Source organism: Carlito syrichta, unplaced genomic scaffold, assembly GCF_000164805.1.
Source record: "Carlito syrichta isolate Samal-C Ts95f unplaced genomic scaffold, Tarsius_syrichta-2.0.1 Scaffold301618, whole genome shotgun sequence".
Classification (NCBI taxonomy): domain Eukaryota; kingdom Metazoa; phylum Chordata; class Mammalia; order Primates; family Tarsiidae; genus Carlito; species Carlito syrichta.
The window spans coordinates 186,390-209,840 of NW_007245714.1; the positions used below are offsets into that span (position 1 = coordinate 186,390).

General features: G+C 39.9%; 1 protein-coding gene and 1 pseudogene across 2 annotated transcripts; one reads left to right on the forward strand and one right to left on the reverse strand.

Annotated features, from left to right (window-relative positions):
* Positions 1-1,952: 1,952 nt before the first annotated feature.
* LOC103257207 lies at positions 1,953-3,173 on the reverse strand (annotated as a pseudogene). The gene has a single exon (XR_504116.1). The product of XR_504116.1 is annotated as a ribonucleoside-diphosphate reductase subunit M2 pseudogene (transcript).
* An 11,870-nt stretch (positions 3,174-15,043) lies between these two features.
* On the forward strand, positions 15,044-19,615 carry YAE1D1 (Yae1 domain containing 1). The gene is made up of 3 exons (XM_008054935.1): positions 15,044-15,206; positions 16,503-16,624; positions 18,661-19,615. The coding sequence occupies exons 1-3, from the start codon at positions 15,078-15,080 to the stop codon at positions 19,085-19,087; spliced, it is 678 nt and encodes a 225-aa protein (XP_008053126.1). The 5' UTR covers positions 15,044-15,077; the 3' UTR covers positions 19,088-19,615.
* The last annotated feature ends 3,836 nt before the right edge of the window (positions 19,616-23,451 follow it).

Sequence of the window (23,451 nt, forward strand, 5' to 3'; positions counted from 1 at the left end):
GTTTCCTACTGAAACTTAAGAACCCACCACATAGCTGGGCTCGGTGGCTCAGCCTGTAATCCCAGCACTTTGGGAGGCTGAGGTGAGTGGATTGCCTGAGCCTGCGGGTTTGAGACCTGCTGGGGCAATTTGGTCAGACCTCATCTCTACAATACATTAAAAAAAAATTAGCCGGGCATGTAGCATGCGCCTGTAGTTCCAGTTACTTGGGAGGCTGAGGCGGAAGGATGGCCGGAGCCCAGCAGGTCAAGGCTGCAGTGGCCAGAAGCGTGCCACTGCACTCCAGTCTGGGTGACAGAGCGAGACTCCAACTCAAAAAAAAAAAAAAAAGAATCCACCACATGTTCAGATTGAGACAAATGTTGCCAGGGACAGCAGCTTACACCTATGATTCCAGCACTTTGGGAGGCCGAGGTGAGGATTGCCTGAGCCCACAGGTTCGAGACCAGAGTAGGCAATTTGGCGAGACCCCATCTCTAAAATAAATCAAAAAATAAGCTGGGCATGGTGGCACGTGCCTGTAGTTCCAGGTACCTGGAAGGCCGAGACGGAAGGATCGCCTGAGCCCAGCAGGTCGAGGCTGTGGTAGCTGCGAGTGTGTCACTGCACTCCAGCCTGGGAGAGAGTGAGACTCCAAATCAAAACAAAACAATCAAAGCAGATTTAGACAAGGGTTAGAATTATAAGACACCTACTGGGCAATTACTGCAAAGTCTGAACTACAGGTAAAATATAAAAGGATATATATATATATATAAAAGGAAAGATATCTTTTTATTTAAGACATGTAGTAAATATAAATGAACTAACACTCAACATTAGAATAAACAGATCTTTTTTTTTTTTTTTTTTTGAGCTGGTGTCTCACTCTGTCACCCAGACTGGAGCGCAGTGGCATGCTCCTAGCCACTGCAGCCTCAACCTGCTGGGCACCAGCGATCCCTCCACTCAGCCCTCCAAGTAGCTGGAACTACAGGCGCGCTACCACGCCCGGCTATGAATAAACACATCTTTTATGAGAGCCCATTTCAGTCTTCATTTCACCACTTAAAGGAGCAAGGTCTCAGGCGGGTCATTTCATTTAAAAGCAGACTGAAAATATGTAATATCACCTTAGATCCCACCTATGAAAACTATCCAAGGGTCTTTTCATATCAACTAGAAGATGAGAAAATAGAATTTGAGAAAATGAAATGCTAATACTCTCACACATAAAGGCCTAGATCAACTCCTGATGACTTAAGTTAGAAGCTCTTGCCTAAAAGATCACCCTGTATCTCTTATCTCAACACTCTAAGATATGGCAGAGAACCAATCCTATGATACTCTCTATCTGGGCTACAGGGTAAAAAATAGAACCTGTCTTCTATATAGCACCAACAGACCAGTAGCTAAATATGCATAGGACTGACTTTAAAGTATCAAAGAGTATTTCAATTCATTAAAGAAAATAAGGTTTACATACTTAGGAAATTCTGAAATGGCTCCTGTTAGTAGTTAAAAGAATACTTTGTATTTGGTGAAGAAACCAAAGAAATCTGGCTATTACTTTGTACATCGTTTATGTTTGTAAAGTGCCAGTTTTATGTACAAACCAGTTAAGTAAATTTTAAAATGGGCCATGAAGCAGCAAAGTTGCATTTTCCAACTGTCTAGGCTTTAAAGTCAAAGTGGCCAGTCACAGCTACTGGTTAAGTCGCAGCCAGCCACCTGCTTTCCAAAGCCAAACATGGACAAGATCTTCCATAAGAACCCGAGTAACTTTTCTTAAATATGCTTTCTTTCTAGGTGGCACAATTAGCATTAATAAACAGGACTGATCTTGAGTTAGCTACACTGTCATCTAAACATTATGGACAATTCATAGTGTAGCTGGTTGATACACTTAAGCTGATTGTTTTTTATATGAGAAGGAAAACAATCAGCAAAATAAGAGCTCATCTTCAGTTCATTTAGAAGTCAGCATCCAAAGTAAAAGAATTCTCCGTTGGACTTGACATCACTCATATTCTCTGATATTCGCCTACTCTCTTCTCAAAGAAGTTAGTCATTCCTTCCAGTGAAGTATTATCCATCAAGTCAAATGGATTTTCTACTTTGAAAACCTTGCTAAAACCCAGTTCCAGCATAAGTCTGTCAGCCACAAACTCGATGTATTGCTTCATTAAAATGCAATTCATCCCAATGAGCTTCACAGGCAAGGCTTCTGTGAGGAACTCCTGTTCTATCCTAACTGCATTGATGATTATTTCTTTTACTCTCTGCTCCGATGGTTTGTGTATCAGGTGTTTGAATATCAGGCAGGCAAAGTCACAGTGTAAGCCCTCATCTCTGCTAATAAGTTCATTGGGAAATGTGAGGCCAGGCATCAGTCCTCATTTCTTGAGCCAGAATATCGATGTAAAAGAACCAGAAAAGCAGATGCCTTCCACTGCAGCAAAGGCTACAACACGTTCTCCATAAGTAGCCTCTTTGTCCCCAGTCCAACGCAAGGCCCAATCTGCCTTCTTCTTGACACAAGGCATCGTCTCAATGGCATTGAAGAGAAATTCCCTTTCTTTGGGGTCTTTAATGTAAGTGTCAATAAGGAGACTGTACATTTCAGAATGTATGTTTTCCATGGCAATTTGGAAGCCATAGAAACAGCGGGCTTCTGTAACTTGAACTTCTTGGCTAAATCGCTCCACCAAGTTTTCATTTACTATGCCATCTCTTGCTGCAAAGAAAGTCAGAACACGCGATATAAAATATCTCTCCACAGGTTTCAGGGATTCCCAGTGCCGGAGGTCTTTGGTAAGATCAACCTCTTCAGCTGTCCAAAAGGAGGCCTCAGCTTTCGTGTACATCTGCCAGATGTCATGGTACTCGATAGGAAAGATGACAAAGCGGCGAGGGTTTTCTCTCAGCAGAGGTCCATCCTCTACCCTGAAGTCAGGCCCTTTAGTTTTCGGCTCGGCCAGCTCCTGGAAGATCCTCCTTGCGGTCTTGCTGTCCAGGACGCAGGAGCCGCTCAGGGCCAGGGGCATGTTCTCCTTGTCCGCCAGGCTGAGCCCCTTCATGGGCGACAGCTTCAGCTGCTGGGGGTCGGCGATGGGGGCGAGCGGGGCGCGCAGGGAGAGCATGGGAGCGGAGAGGGCAGGCGCAGTCAGAGGTGACCAAGGCAGCTGGGGCCGGACGCATGGGCTGCATTGATTCTTATTTTGTAGCCAAGAACATTGAAGCACAGAAAAATTAAGTCCAAGGTCACATAACTACAGACTAGGGCTGAACTTTTACTAAATTCACCAGAGCCTATACTAACACCAGAGCCTATACTTAAAAAAAAAAAAATCTAGATGTTGAATAAATAATTGTACAAGCGAGTGTAACTTTAGCTAAAATTCAACAAAATATCTCCTATTTCATTGTACAATGTGTCTTTTAATATTACATTTGCAAGCTGGGCTCGGTGGCTCAGCCTGTAATCCGGTGCCTTTGGGAGCTTGAGGTGAGTGGATTGCCTGAGCCTGCAGGTTCGAGACCCGCCTGGGCAACTTGGTGAGACCTCATCTCTACAATAAGTCAAAATGAGCCGGGCGTGGTAGCGCGCGCCTGTAGTTCCAGCTACTTGGAAGGCTGAGGCCGAAAGATAGCCAGCGCCCAGCAGATGGAGGCTGCGGTGGCCGGGAGCGGCCACTGCACTCCAGTCTGGGCGACAGAGTGAGACTCCAACTCAAAAAAATAAAATAAAATAATATTACATTTGCACATGCTTCAACTTAACGCATTTTAAAGTTTTTCTCTTCTTCATTTTCATTCTCTTAGCCATCGTGACATGATATTGTTTAACATAAATTGTACTGTTGAATTGGCTTCATTGGCATAAACATTAACATTAGCTCAATATTAGCGACCTCGGGGTCTTCAAACATTGATGATGCATTTTGTTCTTTAAGTGAAATTTGTGCAATAAAATCATAGGTTGTTTTTAAAACTGATCTTAAATCTTCTGCATTATCCAGAATTTTAATCTATTGATTTTTCAAAATTATATTATTCTCCATTGGTAATTTTTTTAAAATTGAGATTATAATTCACATGCCATAAAATTTACCTTTCAAAGTGTTCATTTCATTGGTCTTTAGTCTAATCACAGAGTTCTGCATCCTTAGACATTGTCTAATTCCACAATATTTTCATTATCCCAAAAAGAAATCCTGTATTTATAAGTCATCACTCTCCAATCCACCCTCTCTCCAACTCCTGGCAATCACTAATCTATTTTGTGTCTCTATGGATTTGCCTATTCTGAACATTTCATTTAATGGAATCATACCTTATGTTGTCTTCTGTGACTGGCTTCTTTCTCTTAGTATTATGTTTTCAATATTCATCCATATTGTCGCATATACCAATACTTCATTCCCTTTAAAGCTGAATAATATTCCATTGTATAGATATACCACTCTGTGTTTACTTGTTCATGCTTTATTGCATTTGAAAGCATGGAGGTCATAGGGGTGCCACAATCTGATACTAAGAATACAGGAGGAAAACCAAGTTTGGGGCAGGAACACAATGAGTTCAGTTTTAGACCTAAGTATGAGCTTCCTGTGGAATTTCTTGGTGCACATGTCCAATCTGTAGTTAAATAAGCAAGCCTAAAGCTCAGAGGTGAGGTCTAGTCTAGAGATATTGATGAGGAGAGGGAGAATGGAAACACAGGAGTGCTATTTAAAACCTTGAGAATGTATAAGAAAACGCCCAGATAGATCAGACAAAGCAAATATAATACTTGTATTTGTGGGACTCTGCAAAGTAACATATTTATCCCTAAAACTTAGTGGCTTAACAAAGGAGAGTTCATGTCTCCTACACACAAAACACACAAAATCTGTCATAGGTCCAGCAGCACTCCAGGATAGCACCCTCTGGGTGGTAGGTAACTCAGAGATCCAAGCTGCCTCTCTCTTGTGGCTCCACCATCTCTACATGTGACCACTACAGTTGCTGCATTAGGGAAGTGGAGAGCTACTGATTTGAAGGCTTAAACTGAGGGGTGAAGAGTATTATCGCCACTTCCTAACCTGCTCATTTATGGCTCTCCCTATGTGCCAACAGATTAGAAATATAGTATTGTGGGTAACCAGAAAGGAGAGAAGAACCATGAATGATATTAGCAATGTCTACCACCTTTCCAGTGGGAGCACACTCCAAATCTAATTCTAGAGGTTCTTTCTGCCAACACCAACGTGGGTGGAAAGTGGGAATCCGCCTGGAAAACTCCTTGAACAAAGACAAGACCTTTTCATAATTGTTCATTCCTGGGGACAGATTAGGGAACTAGCTCAAGAGAAAGTGCTGTGGCCCTCATGAAACCAAGATTTTAATAGGTTATGTGACCTCTACTGTCAGGTGTCACTTAGGTATAAGGCAATGCAGCCTCAGTTGCCCAGAAGCTGAATCTTATGAAATATTGCAAACACTTGTGCATCCTTCACTAGGCCCATTCCAAAAAGAAAAAAACCACAAGAAAGAAAGAGGTAGCCAAGCCAGGAAGAAGGCAAGAAACTGAACCTCATTTATCTCTGCCCAGTACCTATTGCAGGGCCTAACTTGTGAGTTAATTGTTGCATTAATGGTATGACAGAGTGGGGAAAAAACAATTATTGATAACTGAAACTGACTGGAGCCATTGCCATTCCTTCCCTGAAGAATTTTTTCCTTGTTATGCCTAAAAATCCCCAAGGATGTTTATTTGGATCCCAAGAGGCCATACCTGTTGCTCCTACCTCTTATTAATGAAGCAGGAGTTCATTAACACCCTTGAAACAAGAGGCCTCTGCCATCACCACCACATCATTACCATCATTGCTACCACCATCACGACTGTTACTACCATCCTGCCTACTTTCTGACACTACTTCTTAAAATCAGAGCTGTTTTACAACCTATCTAGGTTCCCTAATCCTATTGTTTCCAGGGAACTGCTCCCTGATTCCTTAAACCCCATCACTCCCTACTCTGCTCTTATGAAAGGAGGAAGTAAAGTTCTCCATATCTCTTCATCCTTCTAATCCAATGTATGGTCAAGTTTTAACAAATGTTTCTGGGTCAAATATCTCCATTAAAAGACTCTCAGATCAGGCTGGATGTGGTGGCTCACATTTATAATCCCAGCATTTTGGGAGGCCAAGGCAGAAGGATCACTTGAACTCAGGAGTTCAAGATAAGTTTAAGCAACACAGCAAGACCTCGTCTCTACAAAAAATCAAAAATTAGCCAGGAGTGGTGGTGTGCACCTGAAGTCCCAGCTACTCAAGAGGCTGAGGCAGGAGGATCATCTGAGAATCAAGGTTGTAGTGAGCTGTGATCATTCCACTACACTCCAGCCTGGCAACAGAGTAAGATCTCGAATCAAAAAAAAAATTACTCTTAGATCATACCATAACACATTTGTATACATATTGTGTGTGTGTGTGTATAATATACATCTGTTCAGGGAACAAGTTTATTGTAAAGTGATTCAAGTAATGTTTAAGATGTGGTGAGCAAGCTGATGTGGGCACAGAGGCAAAATGTCAAGTTTCTGGCTTGGGCCCTGGGTAGGTGATGACACTATTCAATGAGTGGCAATGATTCTCAGACTTGACTATGCATGCTAATCACCTGGGGATGTAGATTTTGATTCAGTAGTTCTAGGATAGGACCAATTGGTTGCATTTCTACCAAGCTTCCCGGTGAACTGATGTTACAAGTGTTGGCACTACAGTTTGAGAAGAAAGAAGCTAGAGAACATAGGAAAAGGAAGAACATTGGTGTTGGGGTGGAGATAAATTCAGATGTGATGCATTAAAATCCCCAAAGTAGGCAACCCCTCGGGTCCCCCTCCCACCGTGAGGGTTTTTCCTCTCAATAAATCCTGCTTTCTCAAAAAAAATTTCAAAAATAAAATAAAATCCCCATAGTAAATCAGAATGGAGATACTCTGATGACAACCACATGAGTCTGATGCTCAAAGGAGAGCTAAGAGGGAGAAATTTGAGAGTCATCAACAAAAATATTGTGGAAATTGCCTCCACCCTTCACCTTCATTTTAAATGGCATTAGAGTGGTTGGAGGTCAGAGGACGGTGAGTCAAAAAAAGTGGGAGGTACAGAAGCGACCCTTTCCAGAAGTGTAGTTGTTAAGAAAAAGAGAAACATGGAGCAATGGCTGGAGGAGAGCTTGGAGTTGAAGAAAGATTTTTTAAAGATGAGGCAAAATTTAACATGCTTAAGTACCGTTAGACATAACTATCCATCAATAGGCCACTAGAACCCAGGCACAGTAGCTCATACCTGTAATTCCAGCATATTGGGAGGCCTAGACGAAAGGATTGCTTGAGTCCAGGAGTTTTAGACCAGCCTAGGCATCAGTTCAAGACCTCGTCTGTACAAAAAAAAATCAAAACTTAGCCAGACATGGTGGTGTGTTCCCGTAGGCCCAGCTACTTTGGAGGCTGAGGCAGAAGGACTGCTTGGGCCCAGGAGGAAGAGGCTGCAGTGAGCTATGATTGTGCCACTGTACTCCAGCCTGGTTGACAGAGTGAGATACTGACTCAAAAAAGGTGCCATTAGAAAGATCAAGCATGCTTCTTATCTGACATTTCTACTTAATACTCTCTATTCTTTCTAACATTCCACAAACATTTTATACTGGGCCAGTAATTTTCCTCTCAACTTTGATAGTATATTACAGCTGGGGTCTGCTATAGACACAATACTTTAAAATAAAAGAAGTGGCTGGGCTCAGTGGCTCAGACTGTCATCCCAGCAATCTGGAAGGCCAAGGCGAGTAGATTGCCTGAGCCCCCAAATTCGAGAACAGCCCGGGCAACTTGGTGAGACCTCTCTCTACAATAAAATAAAAAATAGCTGGGCGTGGTAGTGTGCATCTGTAGCTCCGGCTACTCGGAAGGCTGAGGCGGAAGGATCACCGGAGCCCAGCAGGTCGAGGCTGCAGTAGCTGGGAGCGTGCATGCCACTGCACTCCAACCTAGGCAAAGGAGTGAGACTCCAACTAAATAAATAAATAAGTAAATAAAAGTAAAAGAAGCAACACTGCCCAGAATCTACCTGCTATCCATATTCTAAGACCTTCTCTTTAGAAGTTATATTTGGAATGCTCCCTCATCTGTTCTCACTGCAAGCAACAATTTTATTTATCTAATATATATCACCTATCCTTAGAGCAAAACCAATATAAATAATTAAAAGACAGCCCCCAAGGACTTAGTTACTGAATACCATTAAGGATAATGGAACATATGAAAGTTTAGAAAGGACAAGGAAAAGTGGGGAAACTACTTTACTTGCCATATGAAAATCAGTTTTGCTGATTGGTTGCCAAAGACCGAGTGATGAAAGCCAGAGTGCTAGAAACTTTGAAGAGAAATTTAGAAAAGGTCTGTGACCTCTTAGAGATTATTATATCAACTACAAAAGAGCAGTTTGCAAAAGCCACAAATAAAGTGTTGAACACTGAGATAAAGAATAAAACTTAGCAGAAGATTGCAAATGGAAGGACATAAAAAAGAATTGTTGAAGGCTTTGAAAGAAAAGAGAAGTATGAATGATAAGCAGAAGACTGGGCAGAAAAGACACTGAATCTTAAAGATTGACCTCATCATAGAGTATTTATATAAGAGATTCTGAGCTGCAAGATAAGTTTACTAACTACTCTGGAGTAAGTTCACATTGTGACACCAAAATTTATGCAGATGTCATTGTTATTTACAGTTCTTTCCTTTTTTTTTTTTTTAAGGATGGGGAATGCTATTTTAGAAATAATAAAAGCACACACTTGAAAGGACCTTGAAAGGTCGTCTGGTTCTTAAAGTCTTAGGTAGCTGTCAGCTTCCAACTGTTAGCACCCACAGGATCTGCCTCTGATTTCTAGTCAAGGCCATACCTTTCCAGGGCAGCCTCCAGCCAATAACTGAGCATGGCAGGAGCATAACTGAGCAGGACCTAGCCATGTGTGTCTAATGCAGGATCCCTCTTCCTCTTTGTTCCAGAGCCCCCTTTTACATTGGCCAAGGCTTTGTCAGATCTACAGGTTTGTGGGGAAGGACAGGACGCCCCCCAAAAATGGAATTTACTTATTAAAAAATTGTGTGTTTATTCTTACATGCTTAAATTTCAGTCATCTTCAAAGTACTCTCCATTTGATGCGATACACCTATCAAGATGCTTTTTCTACTGCTCAAAACAGTTGTGTTTTTTTGTTGTTGTTTTTTGTTTTGGGGGGGTGTTGGTTTTTTGTTGTTTTTTTTTTTTTTTTTAGTCTGAGTCTCACTCTGCCACCCCAGTGTCAACCCACTGGCCTCAGACGATCATTCTGCCTCAGTCTTCCAAGTAGCTGGAACTACAGACATGCGCTACCATGCCCAAATAATTTTTTGATATATTGTAGAGACGAGGTCTCACCAAATTGCCCAGGCTGATCTCAAACCCCTGGGCTCAGACAATCCTCTCATCTCGGCCTCCCAAAGTGCTGTGATTACAGGCTTGAGCCACCACACTCAGCCTCAAAACAGTTTTTGAACTCATTAGTTTTTATGCCTTTCAGTGCTTCTGATACTTTTTGTTTCACCTCTTCCACATTAACAAAATGTTCCCCTCTGAGGACTTTTTTTCATCTGGGGAGACAAAAAATAAGTCACTTGCGGCAAGATTGGGAATAGAGACAGTGGGGCACAGGGGTCGTGCCATTCTTTGGTCAAAAACAGCTAAACACTCAGCGCAGTGTGGGTAGGTGAGTTGTCATGGTGAAAGAACCAGTCACCCATTTGCCACAACTCAGGACATTTCTTTCACAAATCGTGACATAACCTTCCCAAAACTCTCGGATAAAAACTTGGGTTGACCATTTGACCCAGAGGGACAAATTCCAAGTGTAGTACAAAGGGCCCACCTTCCAAAAGATAATTCCAGGTTTTGGGGGGTTCCCCCCTCACACGTCACAGTCTGAGGCTCTCTCTGTCCAATCCTGCTTCCTACTCCCTTCCCTATCACAGGAATCAGCCTCACTTTTTGAAGTCTTTTTCTGCCTAATCAATTCTTCCTCTTTTTATCTTTCACAGGCATTTTATTCTCCACCTGCCAATAGGCCTCATGCCCTCCTGACTCCATCTCCACATCTGTCTGTTGATGGATATAATTAGTGCAGAGAAATATTCACAAAACATGCCTTGACAAAGGACTTACGTTCAGAATATTCGAAGAACTTTTAAAACACAGTAAGAAGACAACCCATTTTTTTTTGGTATGGACAAAGATTTCATTCAAAAAGATCTACAAATAATAAGTAAGCACACAAAAATGTGTTCAATATAATAAGTTATCTGAAAAAGGCAAATTAAAACCACAGTAATAGATACTAAGGCTGGGTGCTGTGGCTCAAGCCTGTAATCCCAGCACTTGGGGAGGCTGAGGTAAAAGGATTGCCTGAGCCTGCAGGTTCAAGAGCAGCCTGGGCAACTTGGCAAGATCTCATCTCTACAAAAAATCAAAAAATTAGCCGGGTGTGGTGGCATGTGCCTGTAGTTCCAGTTATTTGGAAGGCTGAGACAGAAGGATCACTGAGTTCAGCAGGTCGAGACTGCGGTGGCTGTGAGCATGCCATTGCACTCCAGCCTGGGCAACAGAGTGAGACTCCAACTCAAAAAAAAAAAAAAAAAAAATAGATACTACTACACACCCATCAGAATAGCTAATATTAAAAAGACTGACACTTCCAAGTGAGATAGTGGATATGGGAGCAACTGATACTCCCATACATTGCTGGTGGAGGTGTCAAGTATACTGTCACTGTGGAAAATAGCTTGATAGTTTCTTTTAATGTTAAATGTATACTTACCATATGACCCAGGAATTTCACTTCAGGATATTTACCCAAAAGAGATAAAAACATGTCTCCATAAAATGACATGTACAAAAATGTCCATAATAGTCAAAAACTGGAAACAACCCAAGTGTTCAACAATGAGTAAATAGACAAATTATGGCATAGCCATACAATAAAAATAATACTTGGTAATTAAAAAGAACAACCTACTGGTATATGCAACCACATAAGTGAATCTCAAAAACACTATGTAGAGTCAAAGATGTCAAATGCATAAGAGGATATATTTGACTCCATTTCTGTGAAATTCTAAAACTGGCAAACTAAAGTGACAGAAATTCAATCACAGGTTGCTGGGAGTGACAGACAAAGGAGTATGAGGGAATTTTCTGGGACGATGGTCTTTATCTATATCTTGATTGGGTGGTGGTTACACAGATGTATTTGTCAAACTCATAATACTGTACATTCAAAATGTATGCATGTTGCTGTGTGATTTTTAAAGTTTTTCCCTGACATTTATAAATACTATATTAAATAAATAATAAGTACTAAACAAATATATAAACAATTACTAAACAAATATATAAACAATTCCCAAAAAATGGAATTATTGTTTAGAGGGAGGGCTTCTTGTAGTACAGTTTTCCTCCATTAGATAAGTGTTCTGGGAACCCATCAGCAACAGTGTACCAGCTTGCATTGTTGTGAGAGGCTGCATTCGCTTCAGTAAATTTTCTTTTGGAGAGTCTTTCAACATGTTTGCCCATTTCATGATGGATGATTTATTAGCATACCTGCCCACACCAAACTGAGGGTTCAGCAGTGACCAAAAACAGTATGATCCCCGTACACCACCCTCCCTATTCACCCGATCTCACCCCTAGCGACTTTTTGTTGTTGTTGTTTCCCTGGATGAAAAAAATCCTCAAAGGGGAGCATTTTGCTGATGTAGAAGTGAAACAAAAAATGGCAGAAGCACTGAAAGGTATCAAAATTGACAAGTTCAAAAACTGTTTTGAACAATGGGAAAAGTGTCTCAATAAGTATGTTGCATCACACGGAGAGTACTTTGAAGGTGACTGAAGTTTAAACATGTAAGAATAAATACCCAACTTTTAATAAATAAATTCTGAGATTTGGGGGTCTCCCCTTGTATATTCAATCATATTTGCTGGTACTGCAAGTGGAATACTTATCTCATTTACATTTACAGGTTATTATTGGTAGAAAAAAATAGAAGCTATTGATCAGGCATGGTGGCTCATGCCTGTACCACTTTGGGAGGACAAGGCAGAAGAATTGCTTGAGGCCAGGATTTTGAGACCAGCCTGAGCAACATAGAGAGACTCTCGACAAAAAAAAAAAAAACTAATTTTGTTAAAGAGGTTATTGATATGTTGTTTTTCTTATATCTAGAGTCCTTATCAAATTTCTTTACTCTGTTGTTTTTAACTGAAATCCTTTGGACTTTCTAGACATACAATCATGTAATCAGCAAAAAGAAATAACTTCATCTTTTATTATTCAATATTTAAACACATCATTTTGTTTACTTCTCTTATTGCATACAATAGTGTCCAAAATAATGTTAAATAATAATGGTTATCATCAAATGCCCTCTCTTTCCTACACTTTAAAGGAACTATCTCAACATCTGAGTGTTTAAAATACTACTTGCTGTTGGATTTTTGGTAAAATCTTTATCAACTTGTAATTTCTATTTCATTTTGTTTTGTTAAGAATTATTTTTAATTTCTTCTCCCGATTTGTACCCCACATCTTTAAATTTAAAAAAATAAAAATAAATATTTTTAATTTTTTTCAAGTGATGTTTTCAACATTTATTAACATAACATTTTTCCCTTTAAGTTGTTGATGCAATAAAATATACTCATAGATCTCCTAATATTGTAAAAATTTACTTCCCTGGGATAAAACTTCTTGAGCTATTCATTTGATGAGGTACTAGATTCTCCTTTGGATAAATATAAACTAACTTGAACTTTGATTTATTTTTTGATATTATCTTTATGAGGTTACAGTTACCCTGGCTTCAAAAAATGGTTTAGGAAGTTTCCATCTTTTTCTCTCCCCTGAAATAGTAAAAATAATTTAATTATCCATTGTTCCTTAAAGATTAAAAAAGTTTTAACTGTGAAACTGCCAGGTCTCCATGCTATTTTTTAATAGTAGATATTTAATCTCCAATTTTCCTTTTTTTAATTTTTTGAGTCAGAGTCTAAAGTGCAGTGGCAGGATTGTGGCTCACTGCACCCTCAACCTTCTGTGCTCAGGTGATCCTTTGGCCTCAGCCTCCCAAGGAGCTGGGACTACAGACATGCACCACCATGTACGGCTACATTTTTTTTTTTTTCTTAAGAGATGAGGTCTCCCTATGTTGCCTAGACTAGTCTCGAACTCCTGGGCTAAAGTTATCCTCTGACCTCAGGCTCCCAAAGCACAAGCATGAGCCACTGTGGCTGGTCAATCTTCAATTTTTCTATGGTAACTGGTTTTCTTCATGTTTTCTACTTGGATCAATTATGTTAGAATGTCATTCAGATCTCCTAGGTTATCAAATATGTTGCCCTTCAGTTTTAGTTAGTAATTCATAACATTCCTAGAGGAATATTATATGTTTAAAATGTGCTTATTACATCTAGACTTCAAAAGTGGGATTAAAAAAGATAAACCAATAATAAACTTTTATGAGAAGTATAGTCTGCTTTGATTGTGTGGCTACACCATCTTGTGTTCAATAACATAGTAAAGGCCTATTTCACAAAAATTCTAAGTTGCTTCTGTGCCTTTCTAGAAAAGTCTATGTGTGGTTCAATTGCTGTTAGTTACAGCTGCAATATTCCTATTCATAATATTCCTATAGTAGTGGTTGCCTCCTTTCTCATTTCTATCTTGCATAATTTTGTTCTTTTTTAAAACCAGAGTCATGATAGGATTATCTATCTCATTGATGTTTTTAAAGAAAGCAAAAATTGTATTTTTTTTTTGAGTTGGAGTCTCATTCTGTTTATGCAAAGTTTGAGGCTTTCTATTTTGTTATCTTTATTGCTTTCCTTACTACCATTTTGCTTCTAATTAAAATATATACACATTTTATATTAATAAAGTACACATACTCATAGTTTATATATTTTTTTATTTATGGGATGCAAAATTCTCTCTGAAGATTTAAAATTGTAACCTGCATCACCCACTCACTCTCACACATATTCATAGTTCCCCTTATTCTTGTTTTAAATTTTTTTCACAGCATTTATGAACTTATAACCAACTATATCAATTACTTATAGATTGCTTATTGCTTATCCTGTCGATCTTGCATGAAAATAAAGTCCACAAGCACTAGGAACTTTTATCTGTATGGTTCATTGATGTATTCCAAAAGCCTAGAACAATGTCTGACCAAAGCAGGAGTTCAAGAAAACGTTAAACAAATCATGGTTATCACATGACTCATTTTACTCAGGCAAAACAGGAATGTTACCGGTGTCCATTCATTTCACCAACATCTGGTTCACCATATTCTATGTTTCAGAACTCTGCTGGTGCTGAGTGTATATAAACAAGTCCCTATCTCACCAAGGGTGGAGAATATCCAGAAAAATACTATGAATCACCGAAAAATGTACTGATTTTACAAATGTATCCTTTCTATTCTTTATGGATCTCAAAGTGGCAGCATCATCTAACTTTTTGTTTCTATTATCCTTTGCTCCACCCTCCTAACGGTAAAAAATGTCAAGTTGTCAAATCCCTTCAATGCACCGAGGGCGATTCCAAAAGTGACAAAGTCTTTGGGCAGTAATCACCCTTCAACTTCACTCCCTTGAATGCTTTTAGCAACGCGAGCGTGTGTAAAACCCAGACCAAAATAGAGACTATGGTGGGCACGGAAGGTGTTTCCCCAGGATCCGGACTGTCTTCTGCAGAGATTAAGTTCGTGCGGGCCCTGAGCTGGAGGAATCTGCCTCGCCCGTAACGAACAGGCGTCTCTCGACACTTTGTCGTATGAGGGAGCCCCAAACCATCACCAGCGAAAAGCCCTGAAAGCAACCATTGTCCACAGACGGCCCCCGCGCACGCGCAGCGGCCCAAGCCCTGATTCGCCGTCTTCGCCCCGCCCCTCCGACCGGAAGAACATGCCGGCGCTTCCGGTAGCCTGCGATCCCGCAGTTTCTTCGGTGATGTCGTGGGTCCAAGCGACTTCTTCCGCCCAGGGTCTTGAAGATGAAGTGGACGTGTTTGACGAGGACGCAGACGAGTCGCTTCTGGTGCAGCGGGAATGGCGAAGTCACATGCAGAGACGAGTCAAAGTAAACCTGGATGGACGGTGTGGGGGACCCCTGGGGCGCGGGGTGGGTCGTAGGGAGAGAGGTGCGGGGTTGTGAAGCTGGGTTCAGAGGGGTCCCGGTCTGGCGCGGCGCTGCCCTCCTTGCCCCATCTGCCATTCAATCGAGCCCTTGTCTTGACAAGATTTCCCATGGGGTTACTTCAAAGTGCGTGAAATAATAGGGCGCGTTAGAAGCTGGAGATCGACCAAAATAAATTTTGTCCAGACTTTGAAGAGCTTGCAGTTTGTTGAGCACCGGGGTAGGGGTGGGGAAGAAACGTACACTGGGTATACTAATTGTGGCTGTCAGAGGACACATACTTTACGTGGGTTGCGTCAATGGGTGGGAGCCTAAAGTTAGGAGTGACGTTAACCAATACATATGGCTAATGTGAGTTTAAGAATGCCATCAAAGGGCAATAAGGGAAAGCTAATATGAAATGCTGGTGGCTAGATAATGGAATATTAAGGTTTCTTTTGTGTTTGTTATGTGTGAATTATTCCTCTCTAATTTGTCTCACTATACATTGAAACTAAGCTTAATCTCACTGTGGAGCACTCAGAGCTTAATTCTGGGTGAGGACTAAAAAGTGAGGTCCACATCCACTTAATATATTTGCCAGCCCTTAAATTGCCCCTAAAGCTGCAGTTGGAAATCTGGCCTAGTTTGATGTTTCAGTAAAATAATATTTGCTTAGCCCAACATCCATGTTGTCAGTTGCAGAAATGCTTTGAATGAGTCTGGGGCTATACAAGTAAGTATTGAGCATCTTTTGAGCACTGTGGCACCGTGAGAGATACAGGACAAAATCCTACCCTCAGAGTTTGCAGTTTAGTTAAATGTAAGTGTCAAGCAAAATTTCTAAAACCAGACGTCTCGCTTTCCTTTTCCTAAAAGTTTCCTCTTTCCCTTTGTCATGCCTAGTCTCCTACCCACATCATTCCAATCAGTTGGCAAGGGACCAGACATAATCTTCCACGTATACTATTTGTGAAGACATGGCCAACGCAGGGTTTTTAAAACTGTGTAAGAATCGGTGTTTTAAAATGTGCCCAGTTAAGTCTAGACTTCACAAGTGTGATAAGGAAAGATAGACCAATAATAAAGTGTTATGAGAAGTATAGTCTGCTTTGGTTGTGTGGCTATACCATATCATGTTCAGTAACACCTACTTCAGCAAAGGCCTATCTCATCAACTTTCTAAATTGGTTCTGTGCCTTTCAGAAAAGGTTCACTTGGTGTTAGTTATAGCTGCAATTCTCCATTACTTATTTTTAGGAAGGTTATAGAGATGGAATAGATGCTGGCAAAGCAGTTACTCTTCAGCAGGGCTTCAATCAAGGTTATAAGGAAGGTGCAGAAGTCATTTTAAACTATGGCCAACTCAGAGGAACACTGAGGTAACTTTTTAAAATGCTGAATCACTTTAACCTCAATACTACTGGAGGATTTTTATGTAATAGGAAAATATTTAAACCAAAGTGCTTTCCTGATGTTAAATACACAAAAAAGTGTCGCAGAGCATAGAATAATATTGCCTTCAAAAGCTCAAAATCACCAGTCACGGTGGTTTATGCCTGTAATCCCAGGACTCTGGGAGACCGAGGCAGGAAGATTGTTCGAGCCCAGGAGTTTAAGACCAGCCTTGGCAACAAAATGAGAACTTGTCTCTACAGAAAATTAGCCAGGCATGGTGGCACAACTTTATCCCAACTACTCAGGAATCACTTGAGACCAGGAAGTCGAGGCTGCTGTGAGCCATGATCATACCACTGCACTCCAGACTGGGTGACAGAATGAGACCCCAACTCAAAAATTTTTCAGATAAACATGTCATAAAATAATGTTTATTATAAAGTAATGTTTTAAAAATTGAATAAATTGATATAAAAGATTCAGCAGTAAGTTTCAAAAAAATTCTTTTTAATCGGCCAGGCACAGTGGCTCATGCCCGTAATCCCAGCACTTGGGGAGGCTGAGGCAGGAAGCTCACTTAAGTCCAGTTGGGAGTTCAAGACCAGCCTGGGCAACATAGCAAGACCTTGTCTGTATAAAAAATTAACCAGGCATGGTGGCTTATGCCTGTAGTCCAAACTTATCTAGAGGCTGAGGCAAAAGAATCACCAGAAGGTCAAGGCTGTGGTGAGCCTGATCCATGCCACTGCATTCCAGCCTGGGAATGATTGAGACTCCAACTCAAAAAAAAAGCCAGAATTGTTATCAGTTTATCTGCTTTCATACATGAGCCAAATGTCTTTTTTTTTTTTTTTTTTTGGCAAAGAAATGGTAGGAAGGTGTATATATACTTTTGCTACCCAAACTACCACGTAGTTCTGATTAAAAGATCTTCAGGTTTTGAATAAAACTTTTAGTACTTGCACACATTTAACAGACCTCTGATGAAAAGCATAGTAGGTAATACAGAGAAAAATGATTCCATTTACTTTAGTCCTGAACTGAACATTGAATACCAGTCAGGATGCAATAGCAATAATGGCACATATCAGAACCAAATCATCAAATGATACACATAGGAGCATGACAGGCTTGTCCTCTTTGATGCTTTATACCTTTTAAACTGTTCTTCTATAAATAAAAATATAAAATGCTTCAAAAAACTATAATTTTAAAGAAAGGGAGACGATAAACATTATCAAGATAAAAAAATTCATCGTGTTTTGGGTTTGGAAAATCCAACTGTTGGGAACCAGAATTTATAGTCTACTACAGTAGAAAAATAGTCAGGGTTCATCTTTACATCATTAAGTTAAATTAATCTTTTATAAGTTTAGAAAACTTACTGCTGAATCTTTTATATCAATTCCATTTGTAAAACATTACTTTTCATAATTACAATTATTTTATGACATGATTATCTGAACAATATTAAATCTATTAGGACTAGAAGAATTTTTACCTTTTTCAAGAAAATCGTAGCTCAGCAAATGATGTCTACTCTAACATAAACCTGAGAAAGTGAGGTTTCTTCAAAACTTTTGTTCTCTAACTTTCAGTCTTGATGGCAAGCGACTGTATGCTTAGAACAATGGTTTTCAACCTTAGCTGCACCTTGAAATCAGCTGAAAAGCAAGATATGCCAGAGATCCTGACTTAATTAGTCTGAGATGTGAGTTTAAAGCTCTTCAGGTGATTTTGATTAGGGAAAAATGTAAAATCAGGAAAAGTGGATGTGGAGTTGTGAAACAATTATAAATTGTTTTATGACTTAAATCCAACTGTATTGGAAGAGAATATCCGTATTTAAGTCCTATTTGCTGGTATTACGTTCCTGATTTTAACTTGCATTATTATTATTAATCCATTTTTGCATGATGTTATCTGGGAGAGAAACATGGGGCTTAGCATAAAGCATTCTAAAAGTCTGTGACTGTTTAATTTGTTTTCCTGTTTAACTCTTGTTTATGTTTTCATTCAGTGCTTTGCTATCCTGGTGTCACCTTCATGACAATAGTTCAACTTTGACCAGTAAAATAAATAATCTTCTGGATGCAGTTGGCCAGTGTGAAGAGTATGTGCTCACACATCTGAAATCAATCACTCCACAGCCCCATGTTGTAGATTTATTGGACTCCATTGAGGATATGGACCTTTGCCGTGTAGTTCCAGCTGAGAAAAAGATTGATGAACCTAAAGATGAAAGACTCTGTGAAAATAATGCTGAGGTTAACAAAAACAGTAGCAAGAGCCTTAGTGGGATAGATTGTTCACATTTAGGATGTAGAACACAGGAGCATGCACATTCTGAAAACCCAAGCCTCACCTGGATTTTAGAACAGACAGCCAGCTTAGTCAAACAGCTGGGAGTATCAGTAGACATATTACAGCACCTTAAACAACTATAAAAAGTATCCTCCCCTTCCTAATGAAAAAAATATTCAGAACATTTCTTAGAGCATTTTGTTTGCTAACAATGTAACCAAAATTTGTACTGATTTCTGTGTTGAACCCTTCACCTATAGGGTTATCCTTCATGGAAGTTTGAGATGTCTTCAAAATTAACACTTAAAAGTAATATAAGACTTTTTTTCTTTGTCACATAATTTTTATGTAGTTTATGATAATGGTCAGAAATTTCAGTTGTCATTGCCATTTTCAAATTTCGGATCAAAATTAAGGTTTTTTGGACTCATTAACAAAAGTGAGCAAGAATCAAACATGTTTTGTAAAGACCTAACCCTACTTTCTGCTACCATCACCATTAGGTGGTCAGGACTTTATCAAACTAAAGTTACTGAAAATAACATAATGACTAACATAAATCTAGCACACAGGCATAGATATAGAATGTAAATAGATATTTATTGAAGTCAAGAGACTATAAGTGAGATACTGAAGCAATGTTTATTGATTAAATGATTAAAAGCAAAATACTCAAGTGTCTTTTAGTTTGGTGTTAATTTAAAGTAAGGACATTCAGTTTCATGAAAAAGTAAATTTTATGCTCAAGTCCAAAGAAGAGTAGCTACCTAGTTTTTCTAAGTAGTAAGGAGTTAGTAGAGTTGCCTAACAATGTGCCAGATTATTTCCATACTGCAATTTTGCATCATATTCACACAAGAATAAAACACTGAAACTACTGTCTTATTACCTTGAAGCAATATTCTTAGTCTGTCGTGGACAGAATTAGATTCCAATTTTTGCTCCAGGACCTAAGCATGTCAAGATCAGAAAAGGATTTTTTCATCACTTAAAAAAAATGTTTTTTGGCCTGAAGCACAAATTTATATAAGGTACCTAACTTCAGAGGTACCCAAATCATTGTCCCTCATAGATAGCCTTACTTGCTATTTCACAGGTATTTATCATCTACACTAAAAGACAAGCACTGAAATAATGAAAGAATCTGACAACATAAATCTTTACTTTTTTTTAATGTACTGTGATTTTACATCCTCCACAAAATTCACAAAAAATAAGAAATTGAAGCAACACATTTGAAATCAGAAGGCCATATTGAGGTCCAGGTTTTACTAAAACCTGCTGAAGACATCAAAGTGATGTTTGGTGGCTCATTTTTTTTAAGTGTATGACCGGGCATGGTGGCTCATACCTGTAATCCCAGCACTTTGGGAGGCGGAGACAAGAGGATTACCTGAGCCCATTGGTTCAAGACTAACCTGTGCAACTTGGTGAGTCCTCATTTCTATAACATAGTAAAAAAATTAGCTGGGTATGGTAGTACTCACCTGTAGTCCCAGCTACTTGAGAGGCTGAGGCAGAAGGATCACCTGAGCCAAGCAGGTCAGGGCTGTGGTGGCCATGAGTGTGCCACTACACTCCAACCTGGGCGACAGAGTGAACCTCTTGACTTTAAAAAAAAAAGTATCTCCTGATGCAAACACTATTTCAGAGATTTGCTAGTCTTAACATGTTTTTTCCATATTTATGGATACAACTAAAATCTCAAATCCACTTGGAATATTACAAGCAGTCTCAAGTCTTGATGTTGTTCTGCCTTCCATATTGGATATGAAATACTTCTCTCTAATGCATCTCAAGAAGGTCACCGTAAGTAAAAATGTCATTAATGTAGTAAATCCTGAGATTTCATCTGGGCTTGCCTTGATAAGATTCCCTAAGGATAACACCCCTTGCCACCATTGTTTACACATGGTGTGTTTGTACAGATATTCATGGGAAATGAAGTCAAGAGAATTAGCTGAGTGGAGGAGGTTGCTGGGTTGAAACCATCTTTAAACTTGCTTTGCTTCTTAAAAACTACAAAAGGGGGCCCGGGTGCAGTGGCTCACTCCTATAATCCCAGCACTTTGGGAGACAGAAGTGAGAGGATTGCCTGAGCCCATGGGTCCAAGACCAGCCTGGGCAACTTGGCAAGACCTCATCTCCACAATAAGTCAAAAAATCAGCTGAGCATAGTGGCGCACACCTGTAGTCCCAGCTACTTGAAAGGCTGAGGCAGAAGGTTTGCCTGAGCCCAGTAGGTCGTGGCTGCGGTGACCGTGAATGTGCCACTGCACTCCAGCCTGGGCAACAGAGTGAAACTCCAACTCAAAAAAAAAAAAGTTTCTGGAGTGCAGAGTGATATTAATGGTAAGCTCATTGTACCTGTGTCCCATGAACACGAGCCTCTGTACTAGAACCAACAAGGATGAAGGAAAGGAATCTCACCTTGTGTCTCTTGCCTTACTTCATGTGTAGGCCTGCCACATCTTCCCATGAGAAAACCCTAGGTGACCATAAGTGATAAATGGTGAGGAAGACTGCCCCAGAGCTGGCACAAAGTTTCAAGGCCCAAGACCCAGACATTAGGCTAAGTGATGTGGCTTCCTTAGAAACAAAAATTTCATCTAAAGTTATTTCTAGGTACCAACATATCTGGAGTTTTAGAAGGAGACTGAGGAGTAAGAAAGCCCACAGTACTATGCTTTTCTGACATTTTAGTTGCTAGAACTGCTGAGGCCAAAATTTTTGTGATAAACAGGAAGTGGGCATCTGAATGCATCCACCTGCATCCATATCTCATTTATGATCTTTGCACTGCTTATTAACTGCTTTGTGGTAAGTCAAAATAAAAGCCTTGATCCAAGTCTAAGTGGTGATTCTTAACCCTCTTCAAACTAAGGTTAGAAATTAGAATTATAGTTCCAGTCTAAGAGAAGTCTGAGAGAGAGGCATATATGTATATAGGAATAGTTTTTAACTTATTTTTTAAATCATTCTTAATTTCAGACCAAAGGTTGAAGTAAATATCAAAAGCTATGTTAATATAATACCAATCAGACTTTCTATTCTACAGAAATTCTCAAATCTTCATCATGAAGTTACTTTACCTCCGTAGTTGCCTTCTGCCCCTGCTTAATGACTTCCCAACAAACATGCTGGAAGAGGACTCTACCATCGCTGCTGTCTCAAATTGCTTACTTGCCATTCCCTCTTCAGCTTCAGGCTGCTTTTTGCTAAGGTCACCGATAGCTAAAGCCACACAACTTGTTTTCAGTCCTACCATCTGTCTTCTCTCCATCATTGGACACGATGAACTAGTCCCTACTTTTACAATCCCTTCTGCTGCAACACTTTTTCCTCTTGTACTGCTTATTACAATACCCTGTTGTTTTGCTAAGTCTCCACTCCTCCGTCTGCCCCTTAAACCTAAGGATTCTCCATAGTTTCGTTCTTGGACCTCTTTTTGTTTTTATACTTTAACAGATTGATCTCACGTATTCCCGTGGTTTTAAATATACTGACCACCCCAAAGCTAACATGTTAACCCCATCCTTCTCCCAAGCTCCAGGTCTAAATTTCCAACTGCCAATTTCCCATGCCTATCTCAGTGGCTTAGCATGCACACATATTTAAAACTGACCTCTCCTTCCTTTCTATCCCAATTTACTTTGCCTTTTGTATTTTCAGTCTCTCCATACCCTCCGTTCACCTGAAGCTAGAAACCTTTAAGTCTTCCTCTGCTTTTTATTTGTTGTCACATCCTACTTCTAGCTGAGTTACTTTACATCTTCAAAGCGTATTCGAAACATAGCCTCCTTTCACCCTAATCATCAGGTTTTAATTAACTTTTGTAACAGCTTCATCACTAATGTCAGTCCCTCCGATGCAGCTGTCTTCCTATCCACTTTCTGGCCACCATTATCTTCCTAAAACAGTTTACTTCCCTGATTTAAAACCTGGATTTATTAATCTTTAAAAAAAAAAAAAAACTGGGTAAGTTATAAAATTGAATTTCAGTTCTCGATCTAAGCAGCATTGTTGGTCTTACTTTCCCATCCTGCCCCCTACCTCGCCTGCACACTACACTTCTTTATGGGCAGTACAACAATGCTTTATGGACCATGGCTCATGCCTGTAATCCCAGCACTTTGGGAGGCAGATACAAACTCAGGGATTCGAGACCAGCCTGAGCAACATGGTAAGACCTGTCTCTACAATAAATCAGAAAATTAGCTGGGTGTGGTGGCACATGCCTGTGATTCCAGCTACTTAAAAGGCTGAGGCGGAAGGATTGTCTGAGCCCAGCAGGTCGAGGCTGCAGTGGCCATGAGCGTGCCACTGCACTCCAGCCTGAGAGACAATGTGAGACTCTGAATCAAAAAAACAAAACAAAACAAAAAAATCCACAATGCTTTATGGACATGCTAGGCCTACTCCCAATTTTCTTTCTTTATTTTTTTTTTTTTTTACTCATTGCTGACTCTTCTGCCTAGAACACTTTATTCTACATCCTTTCCCAGCA

Excerpts from the sequence above, each read along its gene's own strand:
- YAE1D1 (XM_008054935.1), top strand. The coding sequence starts at position 15,078 with ATGTCGTGGGTCCAAGCGACTTCTTCCGCCCAGGGTCTTGAAGATGAA. Across the intron at positions 15,207-16,502 it reads ACATGCAGAGACGAGTCAAA|GAAGGTTATAGAGATGGAAT; the intron begins GTAAACCTGGAT and ends ACTTATTTTTAG. Across the intron at positions 16,625-18,660 it reads CAACTCAGAGGAACACTGAG|TGCTTTGCTATCCTGGTGTC; the intron begins GTAACTTTTTAA and ends GTTTTCATTCAG.